This window comes from Aptenodytes patagonicus, chromosome 5, assembly GCF_965638725.1.
Source record: "Aptenodytes patagonicus chromosome 5, bAptPat1.pri.cur, whole genome shotgun sequence".
Classification (NCBI taxonomy): domain Eukaryota; kingdom Metazoa; phylum Chordata; class Aves; order Sphenisciformes; family Spheniscidae; genus Aptenodytes; species Aptenodytes patagonicus.
This window is the reverse complement of record NC_134953.1, coordinates 78,843,624-78,865,590: the sequence shown is the minus strand read 5'-3', so window position 1 is coordinate 78,865,590 and position 21,967 is coordinate 78,843,624. Positions and strand designations below refer to the sequence as shown.

The 21,967-nt window shown below is 35.8% G+C and overlaps 1 protein-coding gene across 1 annotated transcript in view; it reads left to right on the top strand.

The window, feature by feature from the left end:
* Nucleotides 1–21,967, top strand: part of CDC14A (cell division cycle 14A) — a 67,720-nt gene that overhangs the window by 18,699 nt on the left and 27,054 nt on the right. The window contains 4 exon segments of the mRNA XM_076337905.1: nucleotides 1,333–1,425; nucleotides 9,447–9,526; nucleotides 18,367–18,433; nucleotides 20,642–20,704. Coding sequence (XP_076194020.1) covers nucleotides 1,333–1,425; nucleotides 9,447–9,526; nucleotides 18,367–18,433; nucleotides 20,642–20,704 — 303 coding nt within the window.

Below are 21,967 nucleotides of genomic sequence, written 5' to 3'. Positions count from 1 at the left end.
GAATGTACAGTTAGAACTGCTATTAAAAGTGCTATTTCTGGAGGGGGTGGGAGTAAGAAGCTTGCTGTTTCGGTTTTCTCCTGAGTTTATCAGCTATTTGGGGTTTTTTTGCACAATTGGATTCTGTGGTTAAAGCTGTCCTAAAATTTGCAACAACATTTAAGATGAGAGTTGATATTTACAGATTTCTGGAAGCGAAATACAGTTGGCACTACTTAAATAAATAAACAAACCACAATTCTGCAGCATTACCGTATCTCCCACCCCCAAGTGTCATCAGTGCCAAGAGAGGGAAAAGAAAGGAAATTAAAATTGTCAAATTAGATTTAAAAACCTGAAGTTGGGTAACAGCAGCACTGGTATAAAGGCAGTTTATAAAATGTGCAACTTTTAAAAATAGAAACACGCTTCAAATATTTAGAAGCAGAATCCAGTATGTCTGTTGATGACTTCCTCAAAACTGTAGTAGTACTGTAGAAATCTCAGGAAAAACATGAGTGATAGTGTTGCAGAATATAATGAAAATGTAGCAATTCATGAAGCTAAAAAAAATATAATGCAATAAACTGTCCAACTTGCCATTTTTAAGTGACAATTTTATCTCTCTCTGGCTTTAGTTTTGCTGCAGTTTGTCATTATTGTTCTTTTCTGGTGCTTGCTGGTCTTGTTTTCAATGGGAGTTTTGTCCACAGGATTCTGACAGAGGCTTCTTTTCTTCCTAAAGAAAGAAGAATTGCAAACGTTACTAGTTTTGTCTCTGCCTAGTCTTTTTTTCAGGCTTTTCACTTGTGCAATCATTTTTTTTTTTTATAAATTCTTGCTGTTGAAGCTTTCTAAAGATGTCTGTCACCCTGTTTTTAGGTAGTATAGATGGAAGGGTGGTGTTTAATTTATAAAATGCCTGTAAGATTGATTGCTTCAGTTTTTCTCTTGTCTTCTCCACAGAATTACGTGCTGAAGAGGTTTAACATATAGGAGGGTGTTTTAGTCTGAAAATTTCAATGTCTTTAATCAATGTTCATAGGCTATGTTGAAATATTTAAACTTGGGAAAAAAAATCCAGTATTTTATATTGAGCATTTTGGTTCAACTGCATCTTATAGGATATTTTTACACAGCAAACTAAGAGATCTGCCCTGATACAGTGGCTGTTTCCCTGCACTCTTATCTATAACGTAAGAGGATCGTTCATGGTATCAGTAATTTTTTCTCCTTTAGTTTTAAGAATCTCTCTATGAGAATTTTTTCAGTTTTGGAAAGGTGACTTTTTAAAGTATTTTTAAAGTGTATGCTTCTCTCAGTAAATATGCTGTCTGTTTTTTTTTTTAACAGTATTTCAGTTTATCAAGAAAGAGGATAGTGTACTATACCAGTTTTGACCAGCGGAAACGAGCAAATGCGGCGTTTTTAATAGGTGCATATGCTGTAAGTATCATTTATCACATGGATACTTCTAACCTTCTTAAGAGACGTCTGCTATGTGTAAAATAGCATCTCAAGGGATGGTTCTTTAGGGAGGTAGGCAGATTGTCATTTGATTCTTCTCTAATCTGTCTTTGAAAATTCTGCTGTATGAGTTTTAGGGAAGCCCTGTCTTTGTCACTTAACTCCATTTACTACACAGGGATTGGCTTTGACAGATCATGTGCATGTTTCCTATAGGATACCATTTTCTTGAATGGCAAAAATGCAAACCACAAACTTACCTCTAAACCTGGCTGTCTTAAGATCAATTGCTGCTCATGGCAGTAGTGAGATTCATGCTAGGGAGGAGAAAGCTTTTTCTCACAGCCTTTCTTAAAGTTACTAGACCAGAGGCATAGTGATTATTGAATGGATTTCTTTTCTCAGTTAATGTCCGTAGCCTACCCAGAATAATGGAAAAATTGAGGTATTTCAGCCTTCTGATGTTACAGATAATATGCAATACACAGGGCCATCTTAGTTAGCCAAGCCTAACTTACTATGATATCACGTAAGTTTTGATAGTCCCACGCTTACACTTGCACAGCCACTTGTGTGTCTTCATAGCGGTGTAGCTCAGACTCAATTTTACCTTCCTGCTCTACTGGCCAGAATTGGAGCACACTTGTAGAAAACTCGGAGTCTTTGTGATAGCATGTTTTATGCTGATAAAGTATTGAAACTAATAAGCTGCTGGTCCTGAGCTGACATCCACGTGGTCAGCTGAGTTCTGGAAGTCTCTGTTAAGTCAGGCTTTATACTGTGTGAAAGCTGGTATATTTCTTTCAGGCCTGACGTCATGCTGAAAGCAAACCTCAATAAATGCAGATGATAATATTGAAAGAATTTAGGTTGCAGATTCTTGTAATTACACAAAATGTTTTATTACAAGTGTGGGGATAGTGTGTAAATGCTCTTGAGAAAGAAGATCTAGTTAAAGATGGAAAAAAAATTGGGGATAAGTTCAAATTTTAATAAATCTGTGGGTTAGATTTTTAACCATTGGGATTAGACCTGATGGAACAACTCTGCAAAAGGAATAGTAAGAACAAATGAGTTAGAACGTTCCAAGTTTGTTAACGTTTTTGACTGTACAAGGCTATATTTAATAATGCTCAAATTTCCAATTCTGTGTTTTATATTCTGTTTAAGGAGCCTCCAAATTTGATAGTATATCTTTATAAGCTTTACTGATCCCTTCAGATCCAAAATCTGTTCGAATTGTAGCATCTTCAATAATGATTCCCACACTATAGTTTGTAAAGAAACTTCAGTCATTCCATTCAGACTGCTTTTTGTTTTCTGTTTGCATCATTCTATCTCCAATTCTGTATTTAGAAAGATTCACTTCATGTTTTAGAGATGGTCTAATTAAGCCTATAGCGAGAGAACATTCATGTAGCACATATGAAGATTACAGCATCTGATTGCCTTCACTGGATTGCCCTTGTCTGATCCTGCCTTCATCTTAGAAGCCTTGGAAAGGGTAGGACACTGGCATTTTGAAGGGGATGAGATAATCTTTTTATTCCCCTTGTCCAGTCCTTGTTATATGACCATCTCAACTAAATAGCTGTTCTCTGTGGACAAGGGGTTAAAAGGCCCTTATCAGTATTAGGTAGACCCAAGGAGAAAGCACTACTGTCCATGAAGAGAACTTCTTGCAAAGCCAGGTTGTAGGAACAGAAAGGTAAGGGGGTACGAAAGGTGCAAGACAGAACTCCAAGCAGAGGACTGATCAGCTAAGTGAGACTGTGCCATATTTGCAGTATTTAAGACTTAAGTATGGGAACAGTCTGGTATATTTGGTAGTCCTTATTTGAAGGAGTTGCTCAGCAGCTAAAGCTAGGGATAAAGGCACACACTGGGGGGGAGGGCAGCAGAAATCCCTCTGAAGAAAGTCAAGAGGGGGAGCACATAGTATGTGTACCATGGTGTGACTGTATATGTACTCCATAATGGATATCAGGTGGCACATCACAAAGAGTTGGTAGCTTATGTGTACAATAAGGTAAATTAGTGTGCCACAACTGCATGCACATTTAACCCTTGCCTAGCCTGTTTTAAGCTGTTTATAGCTCTTAACTGCTAGCACATGCAAGTGATCCACACCTGCATTTGATACTGTTATTCTCCTGTCAGACTAGATGTTTTAAGTATCTTCTGATTATTGAAGATATTATGTACCAAGAATAATTCTTTACTAATACAGTGCTACCAGTACAAAAAAAGTATTAGTTCCCTTGTTGAAAACACCTTATAGTCGCTTCCAATTCATCTCAATTTAGTAGAACATTGGAAAACAGTTTGCACAAAGGTATCCAATGTTACATAAGTATGTCATCCCAGAATTATTTCTATAGATGTGTATTCCTAAACTTGGAAGTGTTATGGGAGTTCATTCACCTTCTTCTACAATGGTTGATACTAATGCCAATAAATTCATAAAATGAATTTTTATTTATTCTAAAAAGTTATTTATGATCTACCTAATAATCTGATTTTTGTTTTTCAATTGCAGAAGCTTAGCTTTTATAATCCAGGCATATTCATTTCACACTCAAGAAATAATCTTTGCATTTTTTGAGTGTTTTACCTGTAAATGCTCTGTTCAGTCAGATGCAGTAGATGTGTACTCTTGGGTTACATGATAGGGCAGTTCCTGACCTGAAGGAATCTAATCATATTCTTCAGTAAAAGAACTGTGTGTAATTGGCAATTTGATCTATTACAATTTGAATATCCAAACTGTGACAGAAATATATGTACTCTTTGATTTAAGGTCATCTAGATTTTATGTCTTGTCTTTGATTATACAAGCTTTTTGAGACCAGAAGGTCTTATAGCTATGAACTCTACCAATGTGTGAAAGTTAATTGAGAAGGCTTGTTTTATTTGTCCTGGTGTTAAAATATTAAGCGTAAAATGAAACGTGGAAAACAGTGGATCAGGTTCTAGGAATGGGTTTCTAGTGGTGATTATGCAACTTAGATTGTTCCATTAAACAGCTTCTTAGACATGTTGAACTGAAATACCCTATAGCTATTAAAATATTTTAATAAGAGAGTCATAAGTTTAAGCGAAAGCTAAGTCTTAAAACTTTATTGGCAATAGGTTGCCTGTTTGTAAATTGCGTCTCAGGAAGATGCATTTGCTAAATTTCAATTTTTACAATGGACTTTCGATACATTTGGGCTAATCCTGTCCAGTTGCTAAATTATTGTCCTTGCTCTTAAGAATTCTGCAAAGATTACTTCTGTCCTAAAATTCAGATTAAGAAGAAAAAAAATATTTAAAGTGCTACAAGAACAGAAGAACATGCAGACTTCTCTGATCTTACAGAGAAGTTCAGGGTTCCCCCTAAATGGCCAAGACTACAACATAGACTGTTCAGTGATGGCAGAAACAGGGTGCTACTAGGTTTTGCAAAGTCTTACCAGGTGCCACAGAGAATATTTTGAAGCTAGTATTGCTTTGCTTTTCCCTTCATCTGTTTGGAGACTTATTTTAGTTGTTAGGGGTTTTTATGTAGTCTTCCACAATAGTTATTTAAAAAAAAAAAGGTATTTAAAAATAGTTTTAAAATAGTATCACAAGTACTTTCATGCATACCAAAACTAAAGTAGCCTGGTTTGACTCAATTTGTCCCTAGTAGTTTCTGTCTGGGGAGGGGGAGAGGGAGTAGGTTTAATTATACTGAATTATACTGAAGTGATTACATGAACTCCCTGCTTGTCATCAAAGAATTCATTCTTGGAGAAATCGTCAAGGAGAGTGCATTTTCTCTTGTCTGATAACATATGGATGAATTGGGAGCTGGGTCCCTCTTTCCATATTCTTAAAGTAATTTTTATGTTTCTTTTCTGGTTGGAAACCAACGAACCCCTACCTGGTTGTATACACTCTGCTGTCTAGTAAGGTTTGAATTCCCTGGGGGAGAAAAGCAGGAGGAATACTAGTCTGTTTGTACCAGTGACTGCTCTTGGACTTGTAGAGAAATGGGGCAGAGGGAAGAGAGAACATGTATGTATGACACTTGCTCCTCCTGGTAAACCTAGAACTTTAGTTCTGCCCTTGCATCAGTCAGGTAGTAGTTATCTCTTGCAATTCTTCAAAGATCAAAACTTGATTAGTGGACCAAAATCTGACTTTTGAGCAGTTCTGGTGAAACATAATGCTTTCATACTGTGACAAACTCTGAAAAGAGATCCAGTGAGCTCTTTTTCCTTTTCCTTGTAGATAGCAGATGGGCTGGTCATATTTCTTTCTCACAATTACTTTAAGTGTGTATTTTGGTAGTAATAGCTTTCATTAGACTTCTGTAGTGCCAGTAAGGGGGAAAAGCTGTTGAGTTCTTAAGTTTGTAATTTCATCGCAGCAGATGACTGGGTAATAGCAAATTACTACGGCATGTTCAGTCATTTGCTTGCAGGAGTGTTTTTTCCCTAATTTAAAAATATAAATTAGACTTCTCAGCCCTATTTGAAGCTTTAAGGGTTTGTTCTCTTGTAATCTAAGCATATCGCACTACTGCTCAAATCTGTAATCCCTCTCCTGGAGGGTCAGCAAGTACAAAGGCTTTTCAGTTACTGCAGCGTGTACGGCCTTTTTGCTGTTTCAAGCAACACCTTTCTTCAGATTGCTTTAGATTGGCTTCACAGAATTCTCGTGATAACTTAGTAGCTCTAGAGTGGATCTGTTCCATATACTTCTAATTAAAAAATGGCAGGTGTGGGTGGGAACAAGATGAATCCAATTTGTATTTGAAATATTGTGGATGAGTGTTAAGGTGGACTTGCAAAATACTAATTCCCTTTTTGTTCTGAAAAACTTTTTAGGACATATGGTATGAATTTTCTTGGCGGTGTGTATGTGGCCAGTATTGCTACGTGTCACGTGCCTGCATAGTGTCCCAACTGCGGAGAGCTTTATCTTTCAACCACATAAATATTCAGGAAGTTGAGAACATAAGAATGGAAATGTCAGAGGAAAAAAAAAATTTGAAAACTTTCAATATTTGCTGAACCTGTATTTTACAGGTAGCAGTGCCACATGATATGAGTTAGAGAAGTAACAGTGGGGAAGGGGAGAACCTTGTCCCTTGTAAAGCAACTCTTGTAAGAGAACAGTTACTATCTGGAAAGTGGCTTTTTTAAAAAAAAAGGCTTTTATTCACATTATTTCTTAGATAAAGGTTCAATTTATACAAACTATTCACTACAGGTTCTTTGTGTTGGTTTTTTTACTTGTGTATGCTGCAGAATGAAAGCACTCTGAAGATTCGTCATATTAGATTAAAAAATGAAGCTAAGTTTCAGTTGCTGAGTTTTCATTGATAAAGATGAGTCAGAAAACGGTCTCCTGGGTTTTTCTTAATGGATATCACTACTTTAAGTACTGAAGACATGTACTGTAGTGTTTCCTTCTCCATTTCATTATCCTTCCTCCTTCAGTTATTGCGTTATTCTTGACATCTGTGATACTTTGTTTTTTTCAGGAGCTCTGTTCAGTGTTTCTTTCCCTCTCTTCCTTCCTTCTGTGTTCTTAATATCTTTCTCCTGTTTCCATCCTGGTGTCTTTATTACGAGCTTTGTGGACAGACAACTAGTAGTGTTTAGTTCAAAATGTCATGTATACATGTCTTTGACCAGAGACAGCTTGGAAGTACCATAACTTCTGTGAAATAAAAACTGCAGCATTGGGAAAACATTCATATAGTACAAATTTGCCCCTACTTCAGTTTTCTGACTCCCTGCTGTGTAAGATGGAAACTCATCTTTCCCTGAAGTCCTCTGAACTACCCTCTAAGGATCTTTTCACTACAAGTAGGAATTTAGGCTTTAAATGTAAGCTAATTGACGTGATTATTGACATTAATCAACATGAATAAAATCAGTATTTTTCTCTGTAATACACACACCACCACCACCACCCCCTCCCCAAATCTATTGCACAGGATGCATTGTTCTTAAATGCAAAACCTTTGTGGTGAGGGGGGACTATAAAGCAAGTAAAAAGGAAACTTCTTTCACAGACTAAAAGAATCTCTTACAAAGACTGTGAAAAGAGAATAGCATTGCTATGCTGCAGGGGTTGAAAGCATGACGTTGGTGCCATTAGTTAGCAATCATTGCTGTAGACAGACCATTACAGCTTAAAAATAAAAAGAAATGGGCTCCTCCACTCTTTGAATTAAGTAAATTCATATATCCATTAAATAAATCTCTGAATCTGTTTCAATATTGGTAATTACTGGTTTGACCCCAAAAACAAAGAATCCAATAATTGAATTAGAAACAATTGTTCTGATAACACAGAATAAATGGAATGGTTTTCATACAGAAATTGTGGTCTGTTTTGATGGTGGAAGGTTTCGGGAAACCATTGCTTTCGGAGGTTAAGGAGGGGAGAATATGGAAGTTCGGGCAAATACAGGGACATTAATTTTGAGAAACATGTGATTTGGCACTTGCTAAATGAAACAGCAACATTGATGCTGCCGCAATATTGAGATTTAACATTTGAAGATAAGTGGGGTTTGTTCCTCTTTTTGGGTACTGATTATACTGATCTATGCTATCAGTGTGACCGTGATGAGTGGAGCTGCAACACTGGAGTCGATCCTGAACTACAGCTCCGTGTCAGAGAATTGAAGGCAAATCAGCTTGTGTAGAGGGTTTTGGTCCAAAATTAGACTAGTTGTTCAAAGCAATTAAATAAGTGGCAGTGGAAAAACAGAGATGATTCTGGACCCTCTTTGCTTTGCATCATGGCAAACAGTTTTTCAGACTGTTTTACCTGAGTCAATATTGTTTTTGTGTTATCCTTACCTTGTCTTTTCTGTCTGCCTTGTCCATGCTTGAGGAAGGAATGCAGGAAAATCTACCTACCATGTTGACATCTTACAGAGTACTAAGAATCCCATTAACTTGAGATATGACTTTAGTCATAAAGCAAATTGCAAATATTCTGCGAGTGGTCACCACTTACCTATATTCTAATGTGTTCAGGGTCAAAAGTTGAATAAAGCTTTTAGATCAGGAATTAGCCTATGTCTTGGTTAAGAAAATAATTATTAGAATACTTTATATTCAACAGCTAAATGTGCATAGAGCTAAAAAGTAGCCATGTAGGTGCTGCTTGTAAGGTGAGTTGGGAGGAAATGGCTAGGAAAATTGTGTGGTTTTGTTTACAAAACATATTTGTGCATGTGAAATATGCCACTCCAAACTGGATGGAATATTTTTTTTGTAAATAATGCACTTGCTTAATATGTATTCCAAGTTAAATTTATTTTAGGACCAGTTTTACTGTACAAATAGGAATCGAAATGCAACAAGATGTGGTTGTATTCTAATTTTGTACTTGAGTAAACTGAGCTGATAGTGTTCAGCGATAGCAGAATGAGCCTTGGCTTAGGGTGTTACATTAACTATATGTTGGTCTCATCGTAACAGGTTCAGCTTGTTGAATTGGATATTTTTGTTAATTAGTAGTTTGATATTGACAATTAGGAATCAAAAAATATTTGTGTTGGAAAATCTTCCATTGAGCTGTGGTGGTGAAGTGTTTCCTTTGTCAGCTGCTGTGATAATGCTTTGACTCGTCTGGAGTTGGACAGAGAACTCCTAGCATAGATGCCTATCGTTCATCTTAGTGCAATGTTGAGTCTGTCTTAAAGTCTCTCAGTTGCAGCAATATGTGTTGGGGTTTTTTTTAATTTTTTAATTTTTTAATTTTTTTTTAAAGGGGGGGAATGACACAAAACAGAAATCCCAGTTTCTGTTGACTTCTGTTGATTTCTGAATCTCTTACTTTGTGCAGGTATGTCTTTTCTGACCTATAAATGTCATAGGAGTTGGTCATAAAGGAGTACAGTATACATTCTTACGAGTTTAGTGGGCTGGGGGAAGCGTACATGTGGTTAATGACTTTTCAGCCTCAGGGCTTATTTTTTTTTCCTCTCCCCCCACCCTCTTTAGGTAATATACTTGAAGAAAACACCAGAAGAAGCTTACAGAACGCTTTTGTCTGGATCTAATCCACCGTATCTTCCATTTAGGTACGTGAACATGAGAAATGGGCCTAACTTCTGTGGTTTAGAATTTGCTAAATATAAATTTTTCAGATTGCCTTCCCAGAAAAGGGTTTCATGTCTGATACAGACGTCGTATCAAAATGACTGATCTCAAAAAAAGAAAAAAAAAAAAAGTATTTTTTACTTCTGGTGGAATTACTTGCTCCGTGTTGGAATAATAAAGCCATTTTGATTTAAGTTTTAAGTAACACTCCCAGTCTTGCAAACTGTCAGGTTTAGAAAACAGTTCTCAGCATGTTTGTGATTTAGCAATTAAAACTTTTTTTATGATGTATCGTGTTTTACTATTTAGAAGTCATTCAAATCTTTTACATTACCTAGTACCTAACCAGCTAGACTTACATGAATGAAGGGGGTTTTATGCTGTTATATTTTTTCTATTTTACAGAACAAGTACTGATGTTCCAGTTATTAAATTGCTTTGCCTTTCTGTTTTCAATGAATCATAGATAATTTCTATCAATCTGTCTTTATTCTCTGTACTAAGGTCATATTGAGACTTGAATCTGAGGAGTTTTAGCTATCGTGCCTTTCTAATAAAGCGACTTTCAGATTTTTTTCATGGTGTGGACCATGAAATGCCTTTGTACTTTATGAATGAAAATACCTCACACTATTCTTATGCAAACACTGGCAATAAAAGGTAACTGCAAGAAGGTCAATGTCCTCTTTTTTAGGGGAGTCAGTGTTTTACAGGTAGTGTTCACTGTCACCCGATGCATTTGTAAATGTAGACCTACCTTGTCTATATCAAATTCATCTGATTCTACAGCCACTCAGCAAAGGAAGATCAGATTATCTCTCTTCTCATAGCTCGTACAGGAGCCAGACACAGTATAAACTATTGGGATGGTAGATTTGTATGTGAAGACCAGTTTGACTTTGAAATCTTAAACCATCGAACACATTTTTTAAAAAAGTGTCAAGTCAGTGATATCTTTTATTGGCAGAGAGTTTATACTTTCACCTGGTCATCAATAGCTCTCCAAAGCTCAAGAACTTTACTGAGCTGTTGATACCCGTATTTTTTTCAGCTAATTATAAAAGATACTTGGTACAATGCATTAAAAAAAATAAGTTATTTTAAACATGTCAGTGTTTTTTTAACATCTCCAAATTCTATATAAAATACAGGAGTAATGATCTCAATTAAACAAATAATAATGTATAGTTTTCTCCACCTTTTAGATTCTTTGGTTCCTGATCTTCTCCCAGTTTGAAATAATTACATTGGTCCTTTCCATTTACAGAAGGTTCAGCTATTGGAATATTGCTCCAAGAAGTTCTTTGAAGGAAAATCTATAATTCTGAGCACAAAAACTGTGTCAGTACGTTCTTCTGTCTACTTACTATTTTGGGGAAACAACAAGTGAAATATTTCCCTCCAATATTTCCCTTCCTTCTGGGGATTACTATGTAGCATTTTAGTGGAGTCTAAAAGAAACCTGATTCTCCCTTTCATATCAAATTCTCAGTGGTTCAACTTTGGCAGGAGTATTTCTGTCATATAAGAGCTTTTAATACTAAAGTGACTTAAATTTTTCAGAATCTTAAGCTTAGTTTATTCAAAACTTGCTGAAAAAGCAAAACTCTCTTAGTAGTGGAGGTTGTATGTCACCTAAGAATAGCTGTATCTTGTTAACCAATTAAAAAAAAAAATTACTGTTTGGAATGATAGTAAATTGCTATGTCTTTAGGTTCCTTTCTCCCCTGCCAAAGTAAAGATAAGGTGTATGAAAAAGAGGCTCTGACAAAGTGAAGAACCTTAGTTGTCAGATCCCAAAATTAACACAGAAAACTTGGGAGGAATAGTGTGTTTGTGGAAGTCTCATATGACCCTGTTTGTTCCAACCAAAGGATACAGACCTTTGCCTTGCAACCAATTCCTTATAATAATAATGATGATGATAGTAGTAATAGTAATAAAAATGCTATTTCTGCTTGACTGGTAGGGAGTAGCGAAAGTAATCAGCTCTGTGATTTCTTGTGAGGCTGATAAGAACCACAGTAACAAATTTAATGACACAAAACAAAGCAAATCCTCGTGAGTTTGAATTCATAAAATTCTATTCCAAAATAGAATAGTTAGCTACTCTGGGATCAGCAAAGAAGGGGTCAAAAAAAATACAAGAAGCAGCAAGATTTTTCTGAAGATAGCTTTATATTATATACAAAGAGCATTTCATGTTTCCCGGGGAGAGAAACCTAACTGAAAACATTGACGAAGGCAATGTCCAGCAAATGGACTACTCAGTTTTTGCAGTCTGGTTGTTAAAATGATTACAAAGTATAATTGCTTCATTCCGTTTGTCAGCTTCAGGAGAAGAGGGCAATAAATGTATAGAGTAGGCAGTCTTCTGAAATGTAACTCCTCTGCAGTCTTTGTCTGTGTGTTTTAAGCCCTGGGTGGCTGGGAGATAAATGATTGGCTAAAACTAAAGCTTTTTTGGGAGGTTGTGGGTTTTTGTGGTGGGTTTTCTGTGGTGTGGTTGGGGTTTGGGATGTTTTTGGGGTTTGGGGGTTTTTTAATGCAAAGCTTTGGCTATTTTAGAGGAAGGGAGGGAGGCAATCTTCTTGAGCAGAGCCTTACTGTTTCTAGAAGGAATATAGTGTTATGAGCTTTTGCTAGAAGAATTAAACATCCTGATTTCTTGCGCGTTCTTTCTTATATGGCGTGGGGCTGGAAAGCACTGAAGTTTCTTTTGGAGCTGCTTTGGACTATGTCAGGTCTTGGCACTGGATTAGAGCCTAAGCAGATTCTGTTACCTGCGGTATAGTTTGTCCTGCTGGGAAAGAAGGCTGTCTAATCTAGCTGTACGGGAGGTGAGACGAAGAGGAGTGAGGAAATAAACTGAAGGATTCTGACAAGATAGGAGGCTGGGTAAGAAATGGGGAGTCTGATAGTTAGGGGGGGTGATATTTTGGAGTTGAATTCCTAGGAAGAGGCTGGAATAGATACATAAGGAGCTTAAGAATTACTGGGGCTGAGAGAAGGGCAAGTAGATCTGATGAGGGCCTGCAGTGGGACAATCTAGATTAGCTGGGAATGGGGAAGAAATAATTTATTCCTCCTTTCCTGGTTTTCCAAGGCCTTTGAGATTATTTTCTGCCCCTAAGACATTTGAAACATCTCTGGTGCAAAATAGAGCATGATGCAGAGGCTCAAGCAAATGAACCTGTACTGGAAGCAGTAGCACTGCCTTAGGTCAGTGCTTATCTGCTTGGCGTGGAGCTATACTGTGAAGAAACAAGTTGGTGCTATGAGAAAGTCTGCACTCCTTCCACATCTTTAGTGTCTTGAAAAGGACTAAAATGACTCTTATGTACAATGAAAAATATAACCCAAATGTCTTACCTCTTCCCTCCTATTCTAAGGTCTAGGAAGGGAATAATTTGAGGTATTAATCATTGGTACTCAGTACTTATTGACTTGAATTTATTCTTGGAGCCTGGAACTTAGATATTATATAACTTCTGTAGTGTAAGTCATCTCCATTGGAATAGTTTCAAGTGCAAGAGTTTATCAGTGAGCAATGATCAGTTAAGTGTTACAGCTAGACTATTTAACGGGTTTGTTAATTTGATATCTGAAGTGTCTTCTGTTTGGAAAAAAAAATAAGACAACTTTCAATATGTAGATTCTTTATGGAGTGCTGAGGTATGTTTACATGAAGTGATCGCTAGGAAACTGATCTACTTTCCTCCAGCTCAGTGACCTCAAAAAGCCTTAATCGGCTTAGATCTTCAGCTGGTATTTCATTAAAAGACAGCTTCAGCAAATATTGTTCAGGGGTGGAAGGAAATCAGAATACTCCTCTTACAAGATACATGGAAATTTTTTGGTTTTGTTTTTATAATAGAAAAACTAAAGACAAAGCAGGAGGATAAGGCACTGCTGTCTTTGAGATGCTTGCATCTTATTTTTAGGTGATTCACTGTCACTTGGTGACGCTCTAATCTCTTGAAGATTTTGTACTGTATCTTCTCACTTCCATTTAAGAAAACGGTGCTAACACCATTTTAAATCATAATAAATACTGGTGTCCTATTGTGAAACTAAATTTTAGATTTTTACCTCAAACTACTCTGTATTGACTTTATATTAAAAAGAAAAAAACAAATCCATTTTAGTATTATTGTGTTCAGTCTCCAGATATGACATGAATTTTAGAGCTAGATTTTAGTTTTTAGCTTTTGGGTTTTGTTTCTTTATTGGTAAGTGCTGGGGAAACAAACTATTTTGTTACTGACAGTGTTTAGAGGTTTGGTTAAAGGGAAAGCGTTATGCAGTATTGAGGTCAGCTACAATAACTGTGAAATCGGATGTGGGATTTGCAGCTCTGTAATGCCGGCTCAGGTTCATACTACATCTGTATCTCATAGAAATATTCACATTTTTCTCATTTTGAAAGTAAATAGACTACTATCAGGTAATAGTTGGTAAAACAGTGTTTGAAAATCAAGGTGGTTATGCATTTGGCCATAAAAGACTGGAAGAATACTGTAATGAAATGTGATCAGCAACAGAAATCAGAGCACCCACACTGTAAAACTCTGCAGGAGATGTCTGTATGTGCCCTGTTCTCTTATTCTGATATGAAATGAGGTCTTCCTTTCTCTTCTATGCTTTTTTTTAAGCACAAACTTCTGAGTTGAACAAAAAGGTATAACATTTGAAATCCAAATAGCTGGTTTCCACCAGTAAAAACACCTAAATGTTTTTGTATACGCATAAGTCGTCCCACTAAGTTAAAAATGACTACTGTCTTAAACGTAAGCACATGCATTAGTTTTCTGTTGGATAGGATGCTGATTGTGTACAGTGGACAAAGGAGAAGAGTAAGTTTAAGTAGGAAGAATGTCTGGAATAAACTTTAATTTCATCTAAAATTATGTTTCTTCAAGGTTAGTAAAGGTATTTTTTTCTTTACAGTGCTCTTCCTCCTAACTGTTAGTGCTTGCATTCCATTTTACTGTGGTACAAAGTGTGGCCCATTCAGAATCTATGGCATCTTATGCAAGCTAAAATTAGTAGTATTAATTATGGCTCTAAAACTTTGAAATATATCTGTCATTGGTAGAAAGAAAATGCATGCTGGTGGATCTAGTGCTATACACTTGTCTTCTCAAGTCAATGTGGTATGAGAATAGCTGTATTTCTAACAGGATTTTTGTAAAGGTTAGTACTAGTTCTGGCAGAATCCAATATTTTTATCCATGGTCTGGAAATTTATACATCAGTAGGAAGGAAGAAGGGTTGACACAAAGAATGGAGAAATTGAACTAGTTGTTCTGCATTAGTTTTTAATTATTTAGTTTTATCCAGTAAATGCATTAATTCAGGAGGATTCAAAAAATAAGATCGAATTCGTTTTTTAAATATTTACAAAGCTTCTTAATGATTTGACATGACTTCTGACTGATTTCTCTGGGCTAGAAAAAGAACTTGATAACTCAGCCTCAGCCCGGAGGAAGTCCTCTAGGTGACTGTGGGGGAGATTTTTTTTTGTTTTGCTTTTAACAAAGAAAGAATCAAGATAATTAGTGACTTGAAATACCTTAGACAACGCCCTGTAAACAGAAAGATATTTTACTTGAGTAATTTATTTAAAACATTCAGGAAATTAGGTCATGATAATCTTAATCTTTGCCTTTTGAGTATTTCAAGGCCTTTCTAGACATGTAGTTGGCAGTAAGATCGGCGTTAAGCATCTGTCCTCTCTAATACTTCTGTAAAATGCTCTTTGGCTAAACTCTAAAGGAACGTTAACACTGCTCTGGAATAATATGAAATCATCAATTTGATAGGAAGATTGAATATAAAAAAATGTCACTTCATAAGTACGCTGTGACTTGGCTTCGTAAATAAACTAGTTTTTTTTATTGTTTTAATATTTAAAACAGCTCTGTATAGTGCATTTTGTTGCTTGCTGTGTGTTCTGAAACTGGTAACTTGGGTTTCATCTCCTAATACTGAGTCCACAAGCAGTTCCCTTACCTGTACTTCAGATCTCTCTCTACTATATCAATGGATCCAGCATGCAGAGTCCTCATGGATTATACATAAAACTTCTGCCAGATGAATTTCTTTGTTCTTACACCTAAAATTTAGTACCTGTAGATAGCTTAGCTTAAAATTCTGGAGCATAAACCAGTAAAGTTTCAGAAAGGGGTTTGCATCTGGAATTGATTCTAATTGGGCAGTTGTACTTTTGGAAATTAGAAAAGAAAAAATATATCCATTCCTGGATTTACCCTGAAAAGGATTGGGAGTGCTACAGTAAAAATGGCTGTGGCTTTAAGGAAAATGAAGTGCATAGATCTTGTTCCATTTTCTTGTTTTCCAAATTACGATAGAAGGAACTTTTATGATTTGCTTGTGTTTTCTTACCAGAAGATACTTGAGGGGCAGAGGGAGAGAAAGAGAGACATTATGGCAAGGTCTGATATAATACGCTTGGTATTTGCCATGGTTCATCAAACATCATGCTTTCCCTTGAAGCATTAGGTAATATTAAGCCACTGCTTCCAGGTGTTATTTCGCTACCGTGCTGTATTGTCATTCATATCTAGTGTTTGTTTATGGTTTCATTACATTATCACATTCTGCCACAAATGATAGATGGGGATGTGAGTTTTTCAGATGTTAACTCAGTGTGTTGCATTTCTTTTAAAAAAAAAAACATTAGACTACTGCTATTCTTTGAGTTTCTGGGAATTTGGGATTAGGTTTAAACAGCTTTTTATTTGTTCATTCCAAAACTTTGCCTATTTGGAATTTCCTGGCTTTCAGTCTTTCTATTATTTCACTCTGTGTGGTTGGCAAGTGTCAGCAGAGCTGTTCTCTCCAGTCAGAGTACACCTACTGTAAAGGTTAGGTGCACAACAACAGAAATGAGACGTTTGAGGCACGGATGATGTAGGCAATAGATGTTAGCTGCCAGCATCCATGTGCACTCCACTGGTAATAGCCGTCTGTGGGAACCGTAGCTAAGAATACTGTACACCTGGAATTGTGATAGGCTTATCTTGTACATCTAGGTCAAGTTCAATGTCCTCCCTCTCTCCTCTCCTCTCCCCTCTCTCTCGCTCTCATAGCGCTTCTTATTAATGGATTAGAGATTATGTGGCTTTTTTCCCCAGTATTGTTTTTATGTACTGCAGTATCAGATGCCTTATCAGTTGAAGAAGTAGTTATATACATATAGATAAAATAAAAATTATATTATTGTTGTAGCAAAATAACATGTAATATAGAACATGTCTGCTACAGTCATATTTTCCATTCATATTTCTCTAAATACTTAATTTTGTGGTTTGCATTGTTTTAGGTTTTGCTGTTTCTGTCAGACTCTTCAGAAAACTGTTACAGCTTTTAAAGGTTTTCTGCTATATATGTGTTCCCATTAGGGCCTTAAGATTTTTTGCTCAGAAGACCTTTTTGTTTGCTAAAATGCTTTTGTGCTAAAATGATCCGTTATCCAAATTTCCCCTGTGAAAAATGTATTGTCTGTAAAGTTTATATTTTACAGCTTTGGTATGTTCTGTGTATCTAATGTAATGAAAATACTTTATGGCTTTTCATTTTGAAAAACTTCTTTGTTGGATTTGGATATTGAAGGTTTATTCACACTTTAAAGTTCCAATTCTAAAACATTGTGGCTAAGTATTTTTTAATAATCTAATAACTTGAAAGCTTTTCTAGAGTAGCCTGCCTGTAATGTGGCACTACCAAAATTGTAGCTATTAATTTTCTTAAATACATTTTCTATGAACGCTGCTTGCTCAGAACTGCTATACTTATTCTGCTATTAAAGAATGGGTGAGAATATTCTACTCTTAAAGTACTTGGGATTGAAGGAGCGTATCAATATAACAAATTTCATACTACTTCTAGCAAGTAGACTATCAAAAAAGGAAAGTTGTCAATGAAAGAATGAAATTTTGAATCGGTTATAGATTAAAGATGTATCTGGCTGAAACCTAAAATTTTGCTGTTCTGATAAATTGCAGCTCTTAGCATTCTGGATAACATAGCTTAGAGCAAAACTATAAAAGATTTCTTTAATAAGTGATTAGGACATAATCTGACCAGGCAGAATTTTGTTAAAATGCAAAATGGTCTGAAGCAGACTTTGAAAAGTACTTTTCTTTTTTCCCCCAATACATTTGTTGCTGTTATTTTTTGGTGGTGTTATTTATTTTAATGTTGGTGTCTCTTACTACTTGAATATGTTTTGCTTTGGGGTATCCTGTCATCTTTTAAAGAGAAATTGTTATTTTCATAGTGGCAGAACTGAGGTCAAGTAATTTTAAATTTAATTATATCTGGATAATTTTTAATCACATCTGTAAACAGGCATCGAAATGAGAGCCTGTAAATGAAATCCAAACTAGTAGTCTATGTGCCTTTCCTTGTTAGACAGTGTAACTCAATTAAGACTTGAATAATGGTTAAAGCAAGTTTTGCTTTATTTGCTACTATCCTTACACAATTGAGAGAGGATGAAAAGCTTCCTGTTCCAGGACAGCATAAATAATTTGGTAAGGGGCATGTAGTTAGATGATGTAAAACATGCACTTAAAGTAATTTGCAGTATCTAACTGCATTTACACTGAGCTATGTCTTTGGTAGGGAAATGCTTTACCATGAACAAGCTTCGAAAAAGATGTTGTCTTCAAACTTTAATTCAGATTTCTCAGAGGGGATTGAATAACTTGAATACACTCTGTTGTGTGCTGCCTTTCCCCGAGTTCTTAAAATAATTCTGTGTATATTAAATTCATTTTTATTAAATCTATAGGGACGCTTCATTTGGGAACTGCACGTACAATCTTACGATCTTGGACTGTTTACAGGGAATAAATAAGGTAATAACACTTTTCCTTAGCAAAACAGATTTAAACTGGCTTTTAAAATGTGAAGGAAAATACTGTTAAAACACATTAGAAAATCTGGTTTCAAAGCAAAATGTGTGTGAATGAGTAGTATGCTGTCATGAAGCCGAAGTTACTGCGGACTGTGTTTGAGTAGTGACAATGGAAGAAGGTTACACTTTTACCTGGCTGGCCTGGCCTTTGGCAGCTTTCTGAACTTCACCTTATGAATCGGAATGTGCAAATGCACCAGGCCTGGCTGGGGACAGTTCTTAACAGTGCAAGGCAGTGCACTAGATCTGCGAACAGATCATTTATAACCATTGGTAAAAGGGAGTAACGTAGGTTGATAAAGTCAAGTGAGATGGACACCTAGGTATACTGTGATTTAATCTGAGCAGTTTTTGCATGTACCTGGCCCCAGCTTTCCCCCAAAACACTTGGTTCAGTGTTTGACACTAATCTTTTCAGAATTGTTTAAAAAGAATGAAAATTAATGTATCTTCCTCCTGTTTTGATGTGTCACTTTCAACAGTCCTGGTCCTGGGGAATATTAAGCTCCAATATTGCTTTTTAAAAATGTTACGTCACGTCTTAATTGACAACCTTGTGTTTTAGTATATACTTCATACTATAATCAAAGATTAAGTTTTGTTCATTATTTTCCAGTCATCTTGATGAAGAGAGCAGGCTATATGAACAGTTCTGTACAGACACTTTATAGAATATTTGTAATTCTTAAAAGTATGGCAAACAAGTGTTTCTTAAAAATTGAAAAAAGAGAGATCAAGCTTAATATTTTTAGTTCTGTGGAGGTGGGAAAGGAGCTGTCAGTTAACAGCAAGACTCTAATTTGTATGGCATTCTACGGATCCTGAAGCTCTGTGAAGCAGTCAGTGCAGTCACTGTAATTTATCTGCAACAAACACGTCAAAAGGACTTCGAGAATCGGTTTCTCCTCCTTTGTTCCCATAAAATTTATTTCTGAATTTTTGTCCAGTTCACCTACAGAGGTAAAAACACTTTGAGCAGAAACCATATGCCTTAATCTAAAGTAAAATCTTAGTCTACCTGGGTAAACTTGCTGTTTGCGTGCACATATATCATATAGATGTAATTCAGGGGGCCTACAAATTGTGGAGTGCAGCCAGCCAACCATGCTTAAATGAAATAAATTTTTCAAAATTAGCTATTGAGACAAACCTCTTGGTATCTTAGGTTTCATGACAGGTCCAATCATTGAGCCTATGTTGTCTATAACAAAGCTATTTTTGTTTTGTCTTTAAAAGGTGCTCTATATGTAGCAAATAATGGCAGACTGATTTTTTTTTTTTTTAAAATCATAGATCTATGTTGTGTTTTTTATCACACCTTAGTCCCAGAATGTTGTGTAATATCTGTACTTCTCAAAATGCAGCAGATTCAGCATAAATGTATGCTGCAGAACTGTCTTCCACCTATTTCTTGGAAGAAATTTGGGCTATGAATTCCCTATTCATAGAATTGTTTTTAATATGGTATTATACACAAATCTCTAGTACAAAATTGACATATTTAATATTACAGTAAACAAATACAAAACTTGACTTCTTTCAATCCTGTAATAAATACTGTCTAACGTAGTCTAGTGAACTTCATTCTATCAGTGGAATGTGTATTAAAAACAAATCAGAAAATACAGGTTATACACAGTACTGTGTTCTGGATATGCCATTTTGCCTGGATATTATGGTGATAAAATCAGAATATCATATTAAGTATAGAAAATCAATAAACTCTTAATGGTCTATATTTTGTTATGTCCTACTGCATGAAAATGTATTCAGCATAGAAATCATTGAATTGAGTGTATGACGAAAAGGGAATTGCTTTTTAATTTGTCATCTGCCTTACAGAAAAAAATGTACATAGTGGAGTGGGGAGAATCAATTTTACGATTTAAGTGATATGCAACAACCTTATGTCCCATCGTAATGTCTTTGAAGGGGAAATAATGAGCCTGACATGCTTTAGTGACATTGTTGAAGTTCTTGTTGTCTGTGTTGTTAATCTGTGCAAAATGTAATGTTGTCTTAACATAGAGGCTTCAATAAGCCAAAAGCACAAACATTTAGTGATTTAGTTTTGATTCTCAAAAACAGTATTATAAAATGAGATTATATATCATATTTCAGAATAAACTGACCCCTTGTTGCCTTTTAGGCCTTGCAGCATGGATTTTTTGACTTTAAGACATTTGATGTGGATGAATATGAACACTATGAGGTTTGTACATTTAATAATGAGTTGAATGTGGTTGGTTTACCTAAAATAAGTTAGAATATACAGTATCGCACAACTTTAAAACGCACTGGAAACACATTTTAATTCGAGTAAAACCCAGTGTTCATATGTAAGGTATGTACATCCAAACCTGTACGCTGTATGTGGAAAACATGCAGGATGAAAAACCTTGCCATTTCAGTGCATCACGGAAGTCTACTGTTTTCTCGTAGCCTTTCTGGCTACGATCCAAGGTCTGTCAGCTGACCCACAGAATCTCTGTTTTCTTTCAACACTTGTTGAGCTGCTTCTTGAGATCCTATTAGTCTCAAATATATGATAAATTTTTTATAGTCACATAGATTAAGCACACTTTGAGCTTTTTTTAGTAAGAATGCATTATGTGGGGATTCCAGTAATGAAAATACATCCAAAATATTTCCCTAATGAAGTCCCAGAGAGCTAACAGATGTCATTCATTGTTCTGCCAGCCTTCTGACAACTTAAGAATAGATACTCTGGATGACTTTAGATGTTTCTAGGACTTTGCACTGTAACATACACACCTTTATCTGCTAGTAGTAGACAGTTATCTCAAGCTATATTGCTGCAGAGAACGTTTGAAATATGCCCATGCTGCACCTGTGAACTGGGGTGCGTACAGAGGAATTGCAGGCACAGGTGGTGTATATACATCTGGTCCAGAATAGCTGCATGATCTTTGTCTACCATTTCCCCATGCTCAAAGGAAGGGAAAGGGTTTTTACTGAAGTCCGTGACAACCACGTAGTTGTATTGGACCTTGCCTTTGGAACTCCCTGAAGTTTCTGCAGTTGCATTGGTTAAGGAGAAAGATTTATGAACTAGAGGTGTACTAAACATTTGAATATATATTAAACTCTCTTTTTAGAGTTGTGTTACTTTGTTGTAGCCAATATTCTTCCCCCCAGCCCCTCTATTATGATTTTCAGAAAACTTGGAAATAATGAGAATAAATTTGCTTAGTCTGAAAATGTCCATTTTAAAATGTATTATCTTAAGCTGAATATTTCTAATATCAAACAAGTTTTAGGGATAATTCCTTTTCTTAAATGTCTGTAGCATTTGATAAATAACTATTTTGTTTTACAAACAAGAAGATATGGGTGACTCAGTACATATCTGAAATACATACAGCTGTAGGAAATGCTTCATAAATATTCAGGAAAGAGGGAGAGGGTGAAGACAGGAGAGGAGTAAATAGTGGAAAATCTTAATTTACAACAC